Raw genomic sequence first — 17,839 nt, 5'->3', positions numbered from 1 at the left:
GATTCGAACTCTTCCATAGCTACATTCATCGATTGAAATACTATACAAATGTCAATTAGGTTAACCCAACGAATTTTGGGTGAATCCTATTCGAATACGAGTTGATCATGTTGTGTTTTATCGTGCTAAAAAATTTTAACTTTAATTTTAAATGTACAAGTTTTGGTATAGTGAGTTGGACTAATGGGGATGCTAACGATAAAATTAACATGAGATCAATAATGACATATAATCATATTTTTAAAATATAAAATATTTAATTATGATAATTTTGGAATATATACTTAAACACATACATAATTAAACATTGATTTAAGATTTATAAAAATAAAATAAAGATACATATTTTGAGAAATTTGAAGCATGTTTTATTTGAAAATATTTTTTATATAGTAAATTTAAAATTTCCAAATCATTTATTTATTATTGTATTACTAAATTCTAACCAATGTGTGTATATTATAAGGTGATTTTATTTAGTACGTGGAATGAAGAAAATAAAGTAAGAGAGATGAAATAAAATAGGGAGAAAGGTGATTCTATTTTTAATAATGCGTCATTTTAGTTTGGAATAAATTAAAAAGAAAAATGAGTCATATTTAATGAGACGGAAGAAGTACTAGTATTAGTTTAATAGACTCTTAGGGCGTGTTTGATAAGTTATTAATTCCAAGATAAAGAATTATATTTGAACATTTCTAATTGTTTGATATCATAGTTAAGCTTAACTCAGAGCTCAATATAAGACCAGAGCTCTACCCAATCTTACCAAAATTATAACGTTTACCATGTTTATGCAACCCATCAATTTGTCAAATTAAGCATGTTATACTTATAATAATATACTATACAAATTTAGATAATTTATTTTCAATCAAACAACAACGAAAAAAAAAATCATATCTTTATATATCTTGACATGAAACTCGTATTTTTTATCTTATTTTACATATCTTCTTATATCTCCTTTTTTATGAAATGAGTCCTTATATGAATTTCAATTTACTTAATCTTCCTTGTATTCTCGGACGAAAATAGCCCAACGTTGAATTCTATAATGGGTGACGATGTCTCCGAACGTAAATAGCGCCACGTTCTCTCCATTTTCACTGAAATCAAGATTCTTTTACTTTGATTTGAAATAAAAATTCAAAACCTGCTTCTACTCGACTCCCTTTTCATGCATTGCCAAGTGCCACTCCTACTCCACCGCCACTCTTTATTCTTTCCATCTTCATCATCTTCACCAAATCTATTCAACCATTTTCCTTTTTCAATACAAATTTTGAAAATCCGGCCAACATGGAGAAAGAGCCGCTCCTCCCTTTCAAAAGGCCAACCCTCTCTCTCCACTCTCTCCCCGAACACGACGAAATCACCATCCCACCCTCCCCTTCCTCCAAACACCTCAAAGATTTCCTCATTTTCGGCCCCCCCACTCCCCCTTCTTCCTCCACCGCCCCCGATTTCCTCGAAGCCCTAGCTCTATCCCTCAATTCCCCAAGGCCCACTTCACAAAACCCCCTCAGTTTCGATTTCCATCCCCAAAAATCCAGTCTTGACGACCCCCATTCATGCCCACCACCACCTGCCAAGAATCTGCACAGGTCCAAGACCGCTCCGGCCATGACCAACATCAACGAATTTCAAGAATTCCCAGAGGCGGCGGAGCAGCCGCAGTTTGGTAAGCAGCGTGTGGTGAGGCAGGGTGTGGTGCTTTTGGTTATCTATTTGAGCCTTGGTGTGGTGATTTATTCTCTTACTAGGGGTGATTTCAAAGGGAATGAGACTCACCCTGTTGTTGATGCTCTGTATTTCTGTATTGTGACTATGTGTACAATTGGGTATGGTGATATAACCCCTGATAGTTTAGCAACTAAGCTGTTTTCAGTCTTGTTTGTGTTGGTGGGGTTTGGTTTCATTGACATTTTGCTGACTGGGATGGTTAGTTATGTGCTTGATTTGCAAGAGAATTATCTGCTGAGGACTATTAATAACAAGGGTAGTGATGCTAGGTCTTACATAGTTGATGTGAAGAAGGGGAGGATGAGGATTCGGATGAAGGTTGCGTTGGCCTTGGGCGTTGTCGTGGTGTGCATTGGAGTAGGTGTTGCTGTGATGCATTTTGTGGAGAGGTTGGATTGGGTGGACTCATTGTATCTGTCTGTCATGTCTGTGACTACGGTTGGGTATGGCGATAGGGCGTTTCACTCGCTGGGGGGTAGGATTTTTGCCTCGGTTTGGTTGCTTGTGTCGACTCTTGCTGTGGCTAGGGCGTTTCTTTACCTGGCGGAGGCGAGGGTGGACAGGAGGCAGAGGAGGATGGCACAGTGGGTGCTCGACCAGCATATGACCGTGGCGCAGTTTCTTGCTGCTGACATTGATAACAACGGGTTTGTCACGTTAGTATCTATCGTCCCTTTTTGCTGTTTTTGCACAACTTGATGCTTGTTTGTTCTGATTTGTTTAATTTGTTTATGCACAACTTGATTTATAATGCATTCACAAAGTAGTGTTTGTGAATTTGGTAAAGGTGTTACCTATGTTTTCTAAAATGATAGTGAACCATTTTTCATCATAGTACCTTTTTCCATGGCTTGATAGATATGTATCTGGTTCTTATTTATATAAAACCAATCCCAATTTGTTAATTCTTGTCCTAATAGTGTGCCTAATACTCACTTCGTTTTCCTTGTTTTCGTCCCTTGATTACAACACAAGTAAGTCAGAGTACGCGATCTACAAGCTCAAAGAGATGGGCAAGATCTCAGAGCACGACGTTGCCAAGATATGCCAGCAGTTTGAGAGGCTTGATGCTGGCAACTGTGGGAAGATCAGTCTAGTCGACCTTATTGAAAGCCGTCACTGAGTGAAGAACATGAGCTTCTTCATCGTCGTTATCATCAAGATTGAGGCTTTTGTGCAAGATTTAGACCGATGATTTGAGATACAGTAAAATGTACTTGACAATGACTCTCCTATCTGTGGAAGGGATGCGCGTTCTTGGCTCTTGGTATGTGTGGTTATACTTCCGGCTGGACGAGCTCACTTGCATCAAGATTATAGGTGAAATGGGGAAACATGGGCTGAAGAAGAGAGGGCAAGCTTGGAGGGGAACAAAACAACTAAAGATTTTGAATGACAGATTTTTGTTTTTTAGTTAATATCCTTTAGTCAATTTTGCATATGCTCGTTTCTTTTATGTTGTACTAATAGCTTTTATTTGGCTCTAAATTTGTAAATTAACATCAAAATATTACTCCAGTTTCTTTGGTGTCCCAACTCGCGTTTCATTTCTATTATTTTTAATTTCAATCTCTAGCATTTGAGTTATTGTATTTTGTTGGACTAAGGGTATCCGCCAACAAACACATCACCTCGAAAGGTAGTACAATTGGCCCAAAGATTCGATCGAATCTTTGATAATATTTGATTAGAGTCTCATGCCACTCAACCATTTTATTAAGAATGGAAGAGTTTCATGCCACTTAACCATTTGATTGAGAATGAACGAGTCTCATACTACTTGAATACACCCATTGAATTAAGAATAATTAGAATTGACCAAACACAATTGGATTTCGTAGTAAGTTTATATTGAATTTATGTTAAGATGCAACCAAATCAAGATCACTGAGTTTGTAGCATGCCATTCATGACGATTGAACGCAAATTCAACATCTCCTTGCTTTGAGTTATAAAATTTTCGAAACAAGTTATGAATTTGGCAATATTATAAAATGTAGTAATGAATTGATGCTGGTCTAAGAAATTGGGTTTTGGGGTTCTCACTATTTCAAGTAAAGGGTTTTATGTTGTGGAAATAGCACAACAATACTTTACCCTAGCTAGCAATTTTCAAAGTTTAATAAATTTCTAATCAATACATCATCCTTGTAATTACAACAACTTCCATTTCATCTCTCATATTCTCATATCCATTTATAAAAGTCTTTTCTCCTTCTCTTTTACTTTATCATTTATGGATCTCATCATCTACTGCATAGTCTACACTATTTCTACTATTTTAATCTCATTATCTCTTACTCCCCCCGTCCTATTAAAGATGACCCACTTTCCTTTTTGGTTTGTCCCAACCAAGATAACCCATTACTTAAAAAATGGAAACCCCTTTATCTCTACTTTATCCCCTCTCTCTTACTTTACTCTCTCCATTTAACACACAAAATAAAGTTGCATAAAATCCCGTGCCGCCCAAGAAAGGGGTCATCTTCCTTGGGACGGAGAGAGTACTTTACTAAGTACTATTAAACCCAATTTAATCCCCAAATGACCTAATCCTATCGTAGAATAAGCATTGAGATCAAATCGTTCCTATCGAAATTTGTAACGATTGTTGTACTACTGAAACCACACTCGTAAAAGTACAAAATATAAGGTTTATAAGGAAAAAAATTAGATCCAGCACGGATGTGGGCCCGGACCCATTTTTATTCATTTTTTACTCATTGCTCTTAGGCAAGAGCAAAACATCCACATCCATGCTCTTCCGCAAGGACAAGCTAAGGGTCCCACCATTCCATTATTCAATTCAAATAAAAACTTTTCCATAATATTAAAATGCATTAAAAATACCCGGAATACTATTACAAGTTACAAAAAAAATAAAAATTATATAATTCAAATCCTAAAAATTAAAAATTACATTAATTAAAATCCTAAAAATTAAAAATTACATAATAAATTCATAAAATTAAAAAAACCCACTCTCGTTGCTGAATTTCGCCGAAATGTGTTTGATTATGTCTTCTTGTAGCTCAATGTGGGTTCTTGTATCGCGCATTGTGTGTCTTGTTTCGATCCTCTCGCCCACTGTCGTATGCACACCTCGGCGTGGGGGAGACCTCGCGGTTGAGCTTCCGGCTTCATCCTCGTCGTAAAAGTTAGCCGCCATCGGTCCTTCGTCAGCTATAATCATGTTGTGCAAGATAATCTGATGTGAAAAGTGGATGATGAATGTGTGTATTTATAAATGATTTTGAAATTAAAAAAATAAAAAAAAAACGGTAAAAAATGACTCTATTTTTTGGGAATCCAATTTTTTTATTTTTTTATTTTTGGTATTATTATTTTTTTTTTTTTGAAAAGGAAAATCCAACAGTTAAGCCGTTGACCAAATCGCGTGCCGCCAAGTCGGCCTACTCAGCGGCATGGACGTGCTCTTATTATTAAGCAACGCCGTGCTGTTGGCACGGACGGACAGCTACGCAGCGGCGAACAACTACATGATGCCGGACGGCGTCCGTCCGTAAGGGCACTGCTGTGGATGCTACGAAACTTCGAAAGGTTGAAGAGATAAATCAATGAGCTTGACTGATGAACAAACATCACGATAAAAAAGCTCACTAATAGTAAAAATAATTTCAGGAAATGAATTTAAACGAAAATCGGTATGAAAAAAGGAAGAGATAATTGCGGCATGACACTTCTCCACTCCCATCAAACGAAACCACTTTTCAGACTTTAATTCGAGAAATGAAATAGTAGTAAGTTTTTATATTGTTCACCTAACCGACTTAGTGCAATTTTTCATTCAATTAGCAATTTTCCATATGATTTCAGTGCCAACTTAATGCAAATGTGCAATCATAAATTAATTAATTAAATTTGATTAAACAATTACCACATATAATAAGACAAACATATAATAACACATGTTCTCATGAGTTGAACAATTCGGCGTCAATGTTATCCTCTTAGGTGAACAATTTCACTAGGGGTAATATATAACTCTATTTATAATGCAATTACACTATTACTCCCTCTAGCATGCCAATGGACTCCATATAATTAGAAATGAGCCAAAGGAAAACATCGTCGTCTTTACATAAAACAAAACAAATTTGAGCAAAAATGAAAATTTTCAAAAAAGGAAAAATGATTACGATTTTTTTCGCTATAATAATACATGGAAGAAACAATTCATTCTCCCTCAAAAATAAGAGGTTGAAAATGAAAACAAAAATAAACACGCTAAATAGAATATTGACGGAACGGGGAAATACGCGTCAATTAAATTTAAAAAAATTAAATTCTATAAATGCGTAAAACAATAGTACCTTTTGTATTCTTAAATTGGACAAAGGAACCTAAATCAACGGATTAATATGCTCAAATTTGTTGTAGAAACATTTTTCTCCTATCCATATTTTCTTTTTATAGAAACGAGAAGGATTGGGCAGACGCGGAGCTGTTGTGGATCGTAATAGAGTTTGTTGAAGGCACCTATGGCTGGCAGAGGGATCGGGTGACCCTGTTCGACCCACCTAATACATCACTAATTTAAATATATAGCTAAAAATTATTTGTATTTTTTATTTTAAATATTTTACGTAGGTTGAATCAACATTCCTGCGAAATAGCTTGCGGACAACACAAAAATCGTGAACTCTACTTTGTGGAATTTTCTTACGAAAACTTGTGTGTTTTACTATTTGGTTGCTTTACACGACATGCATTAATCATGATGATTTCACATTCTAGCTACATGAAAATAAGTTGTAACACGAAAAATTAGAACATAAAGATTTCGGTGAAAAAGGAGCACATCTTAGATAATATATAGTCAAAGAATGATGGAATTAGACTAGATGACTTTTCACATTTGAGTCTAAATTGAGCTCCATTTAGTTTTAATTACTTAGAAAGAAAATGGTATCTGCTGACCAATTCAAAGAATTATACGTGGAGTAGAGATGGCCACATAATGATTGAGATATTAAGTTCTCCATATATTAAGAACATGCTTTTAGATTATATTGCCACATGATAAAGTTTTGGGAATATTATAAATATCTATTAATATTAATAAAGGATAATAGGTATTTAGAGCATCCTTAACCCCGTCCCGGATTTGGGGCGCAAGTTCCCTCCACGTCATCATTCCCTCAAATTAGGGGTTCCAGGCCACAACTCCATTAATCCCGCAGGCCACAAATCGGGCCACAACTCAGGTCACAACTATTCATTTGCATTATTCACAATTACAACATATTTTAATCGTAAAATAGAATTTGAACAATTAAAACCGGGAAAATTCATTGTTCAGTCGAAAAATAGAAAATTAAAAATCCGAGGAAAATTTTTTACAAATCCTAGAAAAAAAATTTATTAAGACCTAGAAAATAAAAATTACATCCTAGAAAAAATATTAAAATAATTTAGAGGATAGAAATGGAGAAATTGGTGGAAGAATGTTGAAGAAATGGATATAATAAAATGGCAAAAAAATAAAAAAATAAATAAAAGGGGTTTGCGGCCCGTCCCGATGCATATAACCCTGAGCCGGGCCGGATCCCGGGAGCGGCCCAGGGACGGAACTGCGGCCCCGGGACCGTCCCGGGCCGTGACTCTCCCCCCTCCAACGCTGAAATCGGGCCGGGACTCGCGAGTTGCGGCCCGGCCCAGTAGCGTTAATAATGCTCTTAAATTACAAAATTTGGTTAAGTTATAGTCCATCTCGTAAGGTTAGAAAATTATTGAAAGATTTAATCACGAAGTTTAATTTTTTTGTACGCATACTATACAACATTTTTGGTGATGCTCAAATGAAAAGCAGAGAAAACATTTATTCTAATTAAAAAATATATATAATTTTTTTTAAGTAATCAAATACGTCATTGTGTGTATTAATTAGCATATATGTATGAGAAAACTGATAAAACTTAAAATTTCATGATTTATTAGTATGACCTAATTCGATGTAATTTGGATAACTATTTTTTATCCATATTAATAATGGCAACAGTTTGGTATGTTTTTTCCCAAAATGAATGAAATTGTATCATGAGGCTAAATGATTCTTTTTTCTTGTATATATATTTTTGGTATGGACACCTGTATCAAATACACCTGCCACTGGTTGGAACAATATTGTCACAAAGAATGGTGGAAAATCAAGTCAATAATTTCATGTTTTTTTAATGATTTTTTTAATCATTTTAAGAATTCGCTTTGAAGTTTGAATCGACCACTTAAAATCAATGCGACTTAATCCTTGTTATGAGGCAAGTGAAATATTTTTGCTTGAATATGTCTTGATATTTAGTTTGGGGTAGAATGCCAAAATTCAACTCTAAACTTCTCTATTTTTATTGATGTGAATCATGTGATTTTCGAAAATTTCATTTAAGAGATTTAGCTTTACAATATGGGTTCATGTCAAATCATGTCACTTTGTAATATTTCAAACATCTTATCACTTTTTATAGTCTGCTCAAATGTCAACAATGAACATAAAATGTTTTTTGGGATGACCGACTGACCCTAGTGAGTATATATATTTGGCCAGATATCAGATATCACACTGAAAATATTGATTAAAAAACAAATTTATAATTTGATAAATTCAAGTCTAGTAAAGTGAAGTCTTACAACTCGTTCCATATCTAGAGGGCACAAACACGAAGAGGATAAAATATCAGATATGAATTAGTTAAATTTCGTTGTGTTGTGAAATCAAAATTAATGCATTAGTTAGGTGATGCATTTTCTTGAATATATAGAGATACTATAATTAATAGATTACTGTAACTTAGTCATAGGTACATAGTGTTAGTTAGGTAATATAACTAAATTTTCTGATTTCAAATTATTAACGATTTATGGCCACTTCAGATAATTACTTATATATGTGAAGCAATCATATTTTATTGGTGAATTGTGCCTAAAACCAATCAACGCAAAAGGATCACGGACCACGACAGAGGAAACGAAGAGTCAGACTCACGTAAAATTCGAGATTTCCTACCTCTGATTCCCCTACAAATATATATATTTGTAGTTCCTTTGCAATCTTATTGTAGATAATGCAAAATGTTTTGTTACATTTTCAAGTTATATACATATTTTTTACTCCATAATAACCATCATCCTTATAAAATATTGAGTTAATTTCACAACATATAAATATTTCCTCCGCGCTACTAAATATGAAGCGTTTTCCTTTTTGAATTGTCATACATAAAATGACATATTTCTTAAAATCAAAATAACATCATTTTTATTTTATTATCTCTCCCATTTTATTCTATCTCTATTTAACTAAAAAAAACGCTATATAGAATCTCGCTATCAAAAACCAAATGCTTTGCATGTACTGAGACAAAAAGGAGTATAAAAGTTTTGTATAAGACAACTAATCATGTTAAGTCACTATATGTTGCAATTAAAAAGAATATAATAATATCTCGTGAAAAGAAGTTTAAACAGCTATATAAGTTTAATAGATCACTCTTTCTATCACTAAATACTTTTTGGATACAACCTATATATTTCGATTACTATATAAATCCAATTAAATATTAAAAATACTTACTAAATAAAACATTAAAAAATGGGATTAAATCCAACTATCTCACCCGTCATGATAAATCTTTGACTTGTTAGAGAATAACTTAGTAAATATCAACAATACACACATGTGATACCAAAAGGTGTAGTGTGATTTATTTATGTTTTAAAAAGAAAAAGAGGTAGATTGATTGGTAGCAGCAGCTAAAATGGAAAAAATTGTATTCATAGAAAGTGGGGTCCGTTACGATCTACCCACATCTCATATAGACACATTAAATCTTCTATTTTGATCCATTATTAAATAATACATGATTTTAATTTGATCATTTTATAATATTCACATATTTTTTAATGTTGGACTCCCGTGGAACTTTTTTTGTCACTATGAAAATCCTCTAATAATGTGACTCGCAATGTTTTTTAATTTGATGTATATATCTATGTAGAGAATCCTATTAGTTAGTACTCCCTTCGTCCCGCTTTAGCAGTCTCATTGACTTTTCTGTCATCTTTTTGTAAAAATGATAAAAAATAGTTAAAGGGGAGAAATGATAAATTAAGAGAGAAAATAATATAGAGAAGAGTCTTATTCTCTCTTACTTTTATCATTACTCCACTTTAACTATTTTTTATCATTTTTACAAAAAAAGGGCAAAAAAGTCAATTAGACTGCTAAAGCGGGACGGAGGGAGTATTAATTATCTTAAATTGCTTATTACTACTTCAATAGCCTATATTATAGTAAATGTAGATGTCATGTCAACAAAAAATTAGTTGACATACAATACCTTCGTGTTGACATCTATAACATAAACTGCATGTTAACATAGTTGGCGGTTAACAATTGGTAAATACTCTCTCTTTTCCCTAAAAATATAAATTATTTTCTTTTTGTTCGTCTCCTATAAATAGAAACTTTCTATTTAAGGAAAAAAATTTCTCTTTAATGAAGTGAGACCTATTTTCCACTATCACATTTTTCTTTCTATTTTTCTCTTACTTTATCTTAATACCCATGTTATTTCTAAAATTTTTATTTTTAGACGACAAAAATAGTAGTTAACAACTGATCACATTCTTATACGCAGATGCGCCTTGGGAAATCTGACATGTCATATAAGCTCTTAATATAGTTTAGAAAATAATTAAAAATATTGATTCAACATGTGAATGATATGTTGTACACACAATATACAAAAATAAAATAATAAGAGGTTAGAAAAATCAAACTACCGATAATATATAAATTAACAAACATGCAATTCTAAACCTCAACCAAAATCTTCTCCTTGTCAAAGCTTTAAATAAAGAGACCAACCAAACCCTCTCTCTCTTTTCACTCTCCACGCCTCAAATGTCTCAAGATCTATGCTACCGGGACGCCGCCACAGTCCCCTATTCCGGTGGCGACAGTCACCTCGAAATGTTCGATCCCTCGCCTTACATGAGCTTCACCGAGTTCTTGCATGGGCCCACCGATGACAACCCCATCTCCGCCACCAATGGCCCCTCCAAAGAGGAGGAGAAGGTGGCCGGTGGAAGAGAAACCCCGGCCACACCCAACTCCTCCACCTCCTCCTCCTCCGACTCTGGTAAGAGTAAGAAAGAGAAGGAACCCTCCATTGTTAAGCACCAAGAAAACTCCAAGAAAGAGTATGTTTATATTCTTTTTCTTTCACTATGGATATAGTTGAGACAAAGTATAGCTTATTTAATGATTTTTTTTTTTTTGAGTTGCCGAGGACTTGAACCTGAGACCTTTGGCCTCAAACAATAACCCTTTAACTGCTTGACCAATTCACACACACCAATAATGATTATATTTGTAAATTTACAAAAGGGGTAGCAAAGGAAAGAAAAAAGGAGAGCAGAAGGAAAGGCAGCCAAGATTTGCTTTCATGACAAAGAGTGAAGTTGATCACTTAGAAGATGGATATAAATGGAGAAAATATGGGCAGAAGGCTGTCAAAAACAGCCCTTATCCAAGGTTAGTTATATTTTGATTGTATCATTTTTAAGGCTCGAGTATAGTTTATTCCACTACTAATTTTGGAGTTTTTTTCACAACGGTTGAATGCGAACACAAGAAATTATGCAGGTTGTCTAGTTGTGTGATTTTAGCTAATAGTTAAATTATGATTGGTGTTTATTTAATTAATTAGTTTGTTTGTGTAGTGTGAAGGCAAACTCTGATTTTATGTGAACACTATTTTTCATAACAAAGTCATGGTAATAGTCCAAACCTTTTCTAGAAACTTATTATTCCTTCGTTATCACGATCACCACTTTATCTTTTTCCCAAACTTTAGTTAAAAAATCAAATTCTGGTGCAATGAATACTAAATCACGTTTTTATTTAAATGAAGATCTTTTGCATGCTTGTTTAATTATTCTAGTGTCTTCAACTATATAATAGTACAACTACTATAATAAAGTCTAATTTACATTTATTACTTATAAATATAGAATAGTAATTATTAACTTCAAAATTTGATACCCTAACAAGCTATAATGAATTCTAACTAATAATATTATTGTACAAAATTAAGACAGAACACAAGAAATAAAATGAAGATGGGAAACAACCAAAAGTGGGATAGAAGATATATGTTCATGTTTCTTGCTTTCTATTTTGTTTCACCATTTCATATAATTTGAGCCTTCTGATCATTTTATATTTAAAATATATGTCGCAGAAGCTACTACAGGTGCACGACGCAGAAATGCAATGTGAAAAAACGTGTAGAGAGATCGTTCCAAGACCCTTCAATCGTGATCACCACTTATGAGGGGCAGCACAACCACCACGTTCCGGCAACCCTCCGCGGATTATTCGGGCCATCTACGACGTTGGAGGGCCCCGCCATTCCTCAAGAACTCTTGCTCCAAATACCTCACCTCTATGGTGGCACTAGCATTAATTTGTACAATCATCATCAGCTCCAGCTACAACAGTTTCATGAATATGGACTCTTGCAAGATATTATTCCTCATAGTAATATTTCCCAAAAGGGAGCCCTAGGAAATTTCCAAAATTAATATGCTTTATGTCATATCTTTGTATATGCGTTTCAACACGCGAGGCCGGGCATGATTAGTTAGTACCAATCTTTATTAGTTATCCCAACTTATATTAATACTAGTTTCTACTACAATTTATCAATCAATTTAATTATGTTTTCACTTATAATTTGATAACTCGTGTTTATTAGTCAATGGAGGGCACTAGTCTGCAATAAATTTTATGATATGTGTTTCATAGGATATGTTACGAATATGGAATGAACTGTGAAGTGTATGATATATTTAGCTACATATGAGGAATTAGAAGATCCTACATATTGGGTGAAAGAAATCCAATCGATCTGGATATACAGGGTACATACGTTTGATCAATAGATCTATTCTATAAATTTAGACGTATATCAATTTCATTAGATGTGTATCTATGATCTATATCCATCTATAATATTCCAACCCCCCCCGGGCAATTAAGTGAGAGGATCGCTGGAGTTTAACTTGTACTCCATCCGTCTCATGTTACGCGCATGTAACACCCGTTTTTTTTTAGTACCTTTTACGTTGAGTTTTGTGTTGAGAACGAGTGTGAGATCTTTGAATCAAATACCGTCCTTGTTTTATTTGGTTGCTTTTGGAAATATTAAATGATTTGAATCATTGTTGGTCAATCGTGTGGTGAAAGTAGTCGGCGAGTTTGACATGAGAATCATCGATGAGGAAATTGGGCGTTCGTCTAAGTACTTGGAATAACACCAAAGTACTTTAAAGAAAACACCACAATTTAATTAATATACTAAAATTATATATATATTTGGGCCTATCACTTTTGTCCATTATTATTATTATTCTCTCCTACGCCATTTATTCTAATTCAATTGGGATACTTTTAATATAGCCATTTATTCATAATCCCTATTTAATTCTTGCAGTCAAATACTCAGTCAAAAATAATAATTCCTTCTTCTGATCCTATTTTACATGTTTTCCTCTTCACCAAAACCTCCACTCCCTAAAATCTGGGCCACTCACCCCTTAAAAGGGCCTCATGAGGGGAGGGTTATCCACACTTATATGGAGAAGTTAGGGCCTATCACTTTTGTCCATTATTATTATTATTCTCTCCTACGCCATTTATTCTAATTCAATTGGGATACTTTTAATATAGCCATTTATTCATAATCCCTATTTAATTCCTGCAGTCAAATACTCAGTCAAAAATAATTCCTTCTTCTGATCCTATTTTACACGTTTTCCTCTTCACCAAAACCTCCACTCCCTAAAATCTGGGCCACTCACCCCTTAAAAGGGCCTCATGAGGGGAGGGTTATCCACACTTATATGGAGAAGTTAGGATCATCACCAGGCAATAGAAGAGATCCACACTTATATAGAGAAGTTAGGATCATCACCAGGCAAGAGAAGAGATAAAGAGATAAACCATCATGACTTGGGCCCTGCTCTGATACCATATTAGAAATGAGCCACTCACCCCTTAAAAGGCCTCATAAAGGGGAGGGTTGTCCACACTTATATAGAGAAGTTAGAATCATCACCAAGCCGATGTGGGACAAGGATTTGGAGAATTTAACAATATCTCTATCAGTTTTGCTAATAAAATACACATTCACGATCCTTTTCAGAAACGTGCTGCAGTTCTTTCTTCTTTTTTTACACGAAGGTAAATTCTCCTCAATCTTTTGAATAATAAACCTTCGCATGATCATATTAATTTTGTAGTCAATTCCATCATATTGTTGTTCTGAATCGAGAGAGCTGTGATCTCAATTCCTCCAGTTTACTAACAAGCTTGATTCTTTCCAAAGGTATAACCTTTAATCTGAAATCCTCTTCATCATACCATGACTTAGTTCACCTATTCACACACGGGAATAAATCTTTTTGAAATTCTTTAGACTGTTGAATGATGGATTCGTGTGAAAGCCTTGATCTTTAACACCATTTAGAAGCTGCCATTTTGTTTTTCCCTTCAATTCGATTTTTGGAAATATTAGTGTCTGCCCAAAAATGTTTTAATTGAACACATGAGAAAATTTAATAAAAGATTCAAATTCTGGAACAAGGGAGATTGGAGTTTTTGTTTTTTTTTTTTTTTTTTTTCTGCTATTGCTGTTTGAGTGAGGAAGAATTTGTTTGTGGATGAGATAGGTGTACTCGGAGGTGATTGGGAATATATAGATATTAAATTAATTTATTTAGTTTTACTTTTGCTCTTTAAGTTTTGTGAGGGAGTATACGTTTTTATTTGGTTTTTGCTTTTATCGTGAGACAAGTATGGAAACATGAATTAATGAAGAAGAGATAGACAAGAATAGTAAAGTTTGAATCGTTGAGGAAGCCGTAGGCGACGACCGGGAGTATTTTATATTATAAATCCTCAACCTTTTTCTTTAGTTTAATGAAGGCGTTGGGAAAGGAGTATAAATGTGGTGGCAGAGAGTATTTAAGTATAAATCTTTGAATTACTAATTCTTATTTCATTCTGTGTTGGTAGGGAGTATTTACGTGTGTTGATTAGGGAGTATTGCATTAATTTCTTTTATAAAATAAGCTTTCTTTTATACTTTTGTGATGGAGAGTTGGACGTGAGTAGCAGAGTAGGTGGCAGGGAGTAGTAGACGTGTAGTATGTGAGGGAGAAATATAGTATAATTGTTTTATTATTTATTTGAATATAGTTGTTGAGGGAGTAATACGTGCTGGGTTGGGAGTAATTTACTATACAACTATGAACTTGTGTTGTCTCCTTTTTAAGAATTTGAATTACAGTAGAGTTGAGAGAAAGACGTGGGTTGCTGGGAGCATTTGTTGTTAGTGTTGGAAGAATATTGCATCAAATCGGCCCTCCTCCTATCATCAATTGGTTTTAGGATGGAACCCATGGATTTTTATCATAGCGTCAAAGCAGGAACGAATGAGGCTCAGAAAAACCTCATCATAGCCCCGATAATACCGATTCTCGACCCAAAAGCCAAAATCAACCAAGAAAACCAATTCCTACACCACCCAGAAACATGTCAGACGATGAAGATACCAAACTAAATACAGAAAACAACACAACAAGATTGAGGAACAACAAGAATGTCACGGTGGCATTCAAGCTAAACGGAAAAAACTACCCGATCTGGTCACGACTGATGAAGGTCAAAATAGGGGGCCGAGGGGCCTACTCACACATCAGGAAGGAGCCTCCTGAACCCGGAAGCAAAGGGTACGACGACTGGGAGGAAGACGATCTGGTCGTTTTTTCATGGATCATCGACAATATTGAAGACGATATCATCGCTGATTTTGCACATCACCAAACCTCGAAGGCGTTATGGGACAGCCTTACAGTGACCTTCGAAAGTAAAGCAGATCCATATCTTATCTACGACCTGGAAGAAAAAGCAATCAACATTAAACAAGGAGACCTCGATCTAGAAACATATTATCGAAGAATCAATGGGCTGTGGATCAATATCGATCGCTGCCAGAAGCAGCGAATCACGTGTTTCGACAAAGGCGTCGACCAATTCCGGGAATTCTCCAACGGCAAGCGGTTGATCAAATTCCTGACAGGTTTGAATCAAGAATATGATTCAATCAGAAGAGACATTCTCAAGGACGAATTATCCCCATCAGTTGAAGCAGCCTACGGATGGATGAAGAAGGAGGCTACCCGAAGAAGCATCAATTCGTCCTCTCCACCCACCAGAGATGCTCACGGTAGAGGAGCCGATTCATCATCTGGGGGAGGGATCAGGTACGGGCTCGCCGTTCAGAGCCAACGCCCGAACCATCGCGGGCCACCACGACCCACCGCAGCCGCGCACCGACCGGGAGACAGGCCGGACAAATCCCAATTGGTCTGCTCTCACTGTGCGGGAAACTGAGACACACCCGGGAGGAATGCTTCCTCTTAATTGGGTACCCAGAATGGTGGGAGGAGAAGCAAAAATCGAGAGCTCAAGTCAAGCTATCGGTCGGAGAAGACGAAAAGGGGCAGCAGAGGCAAGCTGGAAACAGAGAGATGACGACCGGGCAGGGAAAACCGCCGGGAGCATATGCTTCGACCGGCGGTGACGGCGTGCGGGGAGCCGGCAATTTCGCCGAGAAGGCGGAGGAGCAGGGCACGATGAAGAGCGACACCGCTGGAGGTATAGGGTTTGGTTTTAAACCAAACCCTAGCTTTTCTAACTCCTTTTATTTGCCCCCCCATAAATTAGAAATATTACAGAATGAACCCCATGAAATTAAAAATAAACCCCCTGATTTTGTGATCTATCAAAAACACCCCCACATTTCTGAAAATACCCAGCATGCCACAAATAATTGCATATTTTTGTCATATAACCCCTTTGCACCTTTAGAGAATATTTCCGCTGCATTTCATGTGTATAATGATGATAGAACTGGCGATAGGGGTTGGATTTTTTATTGTGGAGCCACAGATACTATGACCCCAGAAAGGGATGATTTTAGTAGCTATGATAAAGTTAACAACACATTTATTAGGACTGCAAATGGGGAATTAATTACTGTTGCGGTGTCGGGAACCATTGATATATCTCCTACTCTCCGATTATCAAATTGTTTACATGTGCCTACCCTCTCTCAAAGGCTGATGTCTATAAGTCATGTGACTAGAGATTTGAACTGCACACTCCTAATGCATCCCACATTTTGTATATTACAGGATATTCAGACGAGGAGGATTCTTGGGCGTGGCACTGAGAAGCAAGGACTTTACTACATGGACGAGATAGCTCAACATGGCAGTGCGATGTTGGCTCAAGGATCCACGAAACAAGAAATTTGGCTGTGGCACCACCGACTAGGACACCCTTCTCCTGGTTATTTTAAACTTCTTTTTCCGAACCTTCCCATTCATACTGATTTTTCGTGTGAAACATGTGTTTTGGCCAAGAGCCAAAGACAGTCATTTAAGCTTACAAATACACGAATGAGTTCCATTTTTTCCTCAATACATTCTGATGTGTGGGGTCCTGCACCAATTGTTGGGGGTAGTTTCCGACATTTTGTGATATTTGTTGATGATTGCACTAGAATGACTTGGATTTACTTTCCTAAACATAAATATGAAGTTGTAGACAAATTTATCTTGTTCTTCAAAATGATCCAAAACCAATTTCATACAACCATCAAAACTCTTCGGTCAGACAATGGGAGAGAGTTTGTTAATAGTTCTATGGCCCAATTTTGTAAGGAAAATGGAATGATCCACCAAACATCTTGTGCCTATACACCTGAACAAAATGGGGTAGCTGAGAGGAAAAACGGAACAATCCTAGAAATAACCCGAGCCCTAATGATCGAATCCAGAGTACCAAAACATTTCTGGCCAGAAGTCATAGCCACATCCGTCTACCTCATGAACCGACTTCCCACAAAAATCCTAAACAAGAAAACCCCACTTGATATTCTATCTAAGATGACCAAAATTCCCCAACACCTAAACCTCCCACCCAAAGTCTTTGGCTGCA

At 35.7% G+C, this 17,839-nt stretch overlaps 1 protein-coding gene, 1 long non-coding RNA gene and 1 pseudogene across 4 annotated transcripts; all 3 read left to right on the top strand.

The window, feature by feature from the left end:
* The first annotated feature begins 1,134 nt into the window (after nt 1-1,134).
* Nucleotides 1,135-3,282, top strand: LOC125210671 (two-pore potassium channel 3-like). Of its 2 annotated transcripts, none has more exons than XM_089067197.1 (2): nt 1,135-2,393; nt 2,722-3,282. In XM_089067197.1, the coding sequence occupies exons 1-2, from the start codon at nt 1,303-1,305 to the stop codon at nt 2,867-2,869; spliced, it is 1,239 nt and encodes a 412-aa protein (XP_088923323.1). In that variant the 5' UTR covers nt 1,135-1,302; the 3' UTR covers nt 2,870-3,282. The 2 variants fall into 2 exon arrangements, with proteins under 2 accessions (XP_088923323.1, XP_047966189.1); XM_048110232.2 differs by having other exon boundaries at nt 1,139-2,402.
* A 7,324-nt stretch (nt 3,283-10,606) lies between these two features.
* On the top strand, nt 10,607-12,505 carry LOC125216647 (WRKY transcription factor 71-like; annotated as a pseudogene). The gene is made up of 3 exons (XR_016137373.1): nt 10,607-10,968; nt 11,156-11,302; nt 12,012-12,505. The product of XR_016137373.1 is annotated as a WRKY transcription factor 71-like (transcript).
* Nucleotides 12,506-16,368: 3,863 nt separating this feature from the next.
* LOC148930352 (uncharacterized) lies at nt 16,369-17,322 on the top strand. Its single transcript, XR_016136816.1, has 2 exons — nt 16,369-16,492; nt 17,032-17,322. It is a non-coding gene; the product is annotated as an uncharacterized LOC148930352 (long non-coding RNA).
* Nucleotides 17,323-17,839: the final 517 nt, after the last annotated feature.

The sequence above is a fragment of the Salvia hispanica genome, chromosome 3, assembly GCF_029641045.1.
Source record: "Salvia hispanica isolate PSC_SH4W2 chromosome 3, Shi_PSC_v1, whole genome shotgun sequence".
Taxonomy (NCBI): domain Eukaryota; kingdom Viridiplantae; phylum Streptophyta; class Magnoliopsida; order Lamiales; family Lamiaceae; genus Salvia; species Salvia hispanica.
Note: the sequence above shows the minus strand (reverse complement) of the source record. Positions and strands in the feature narration are given on the sequence as shown.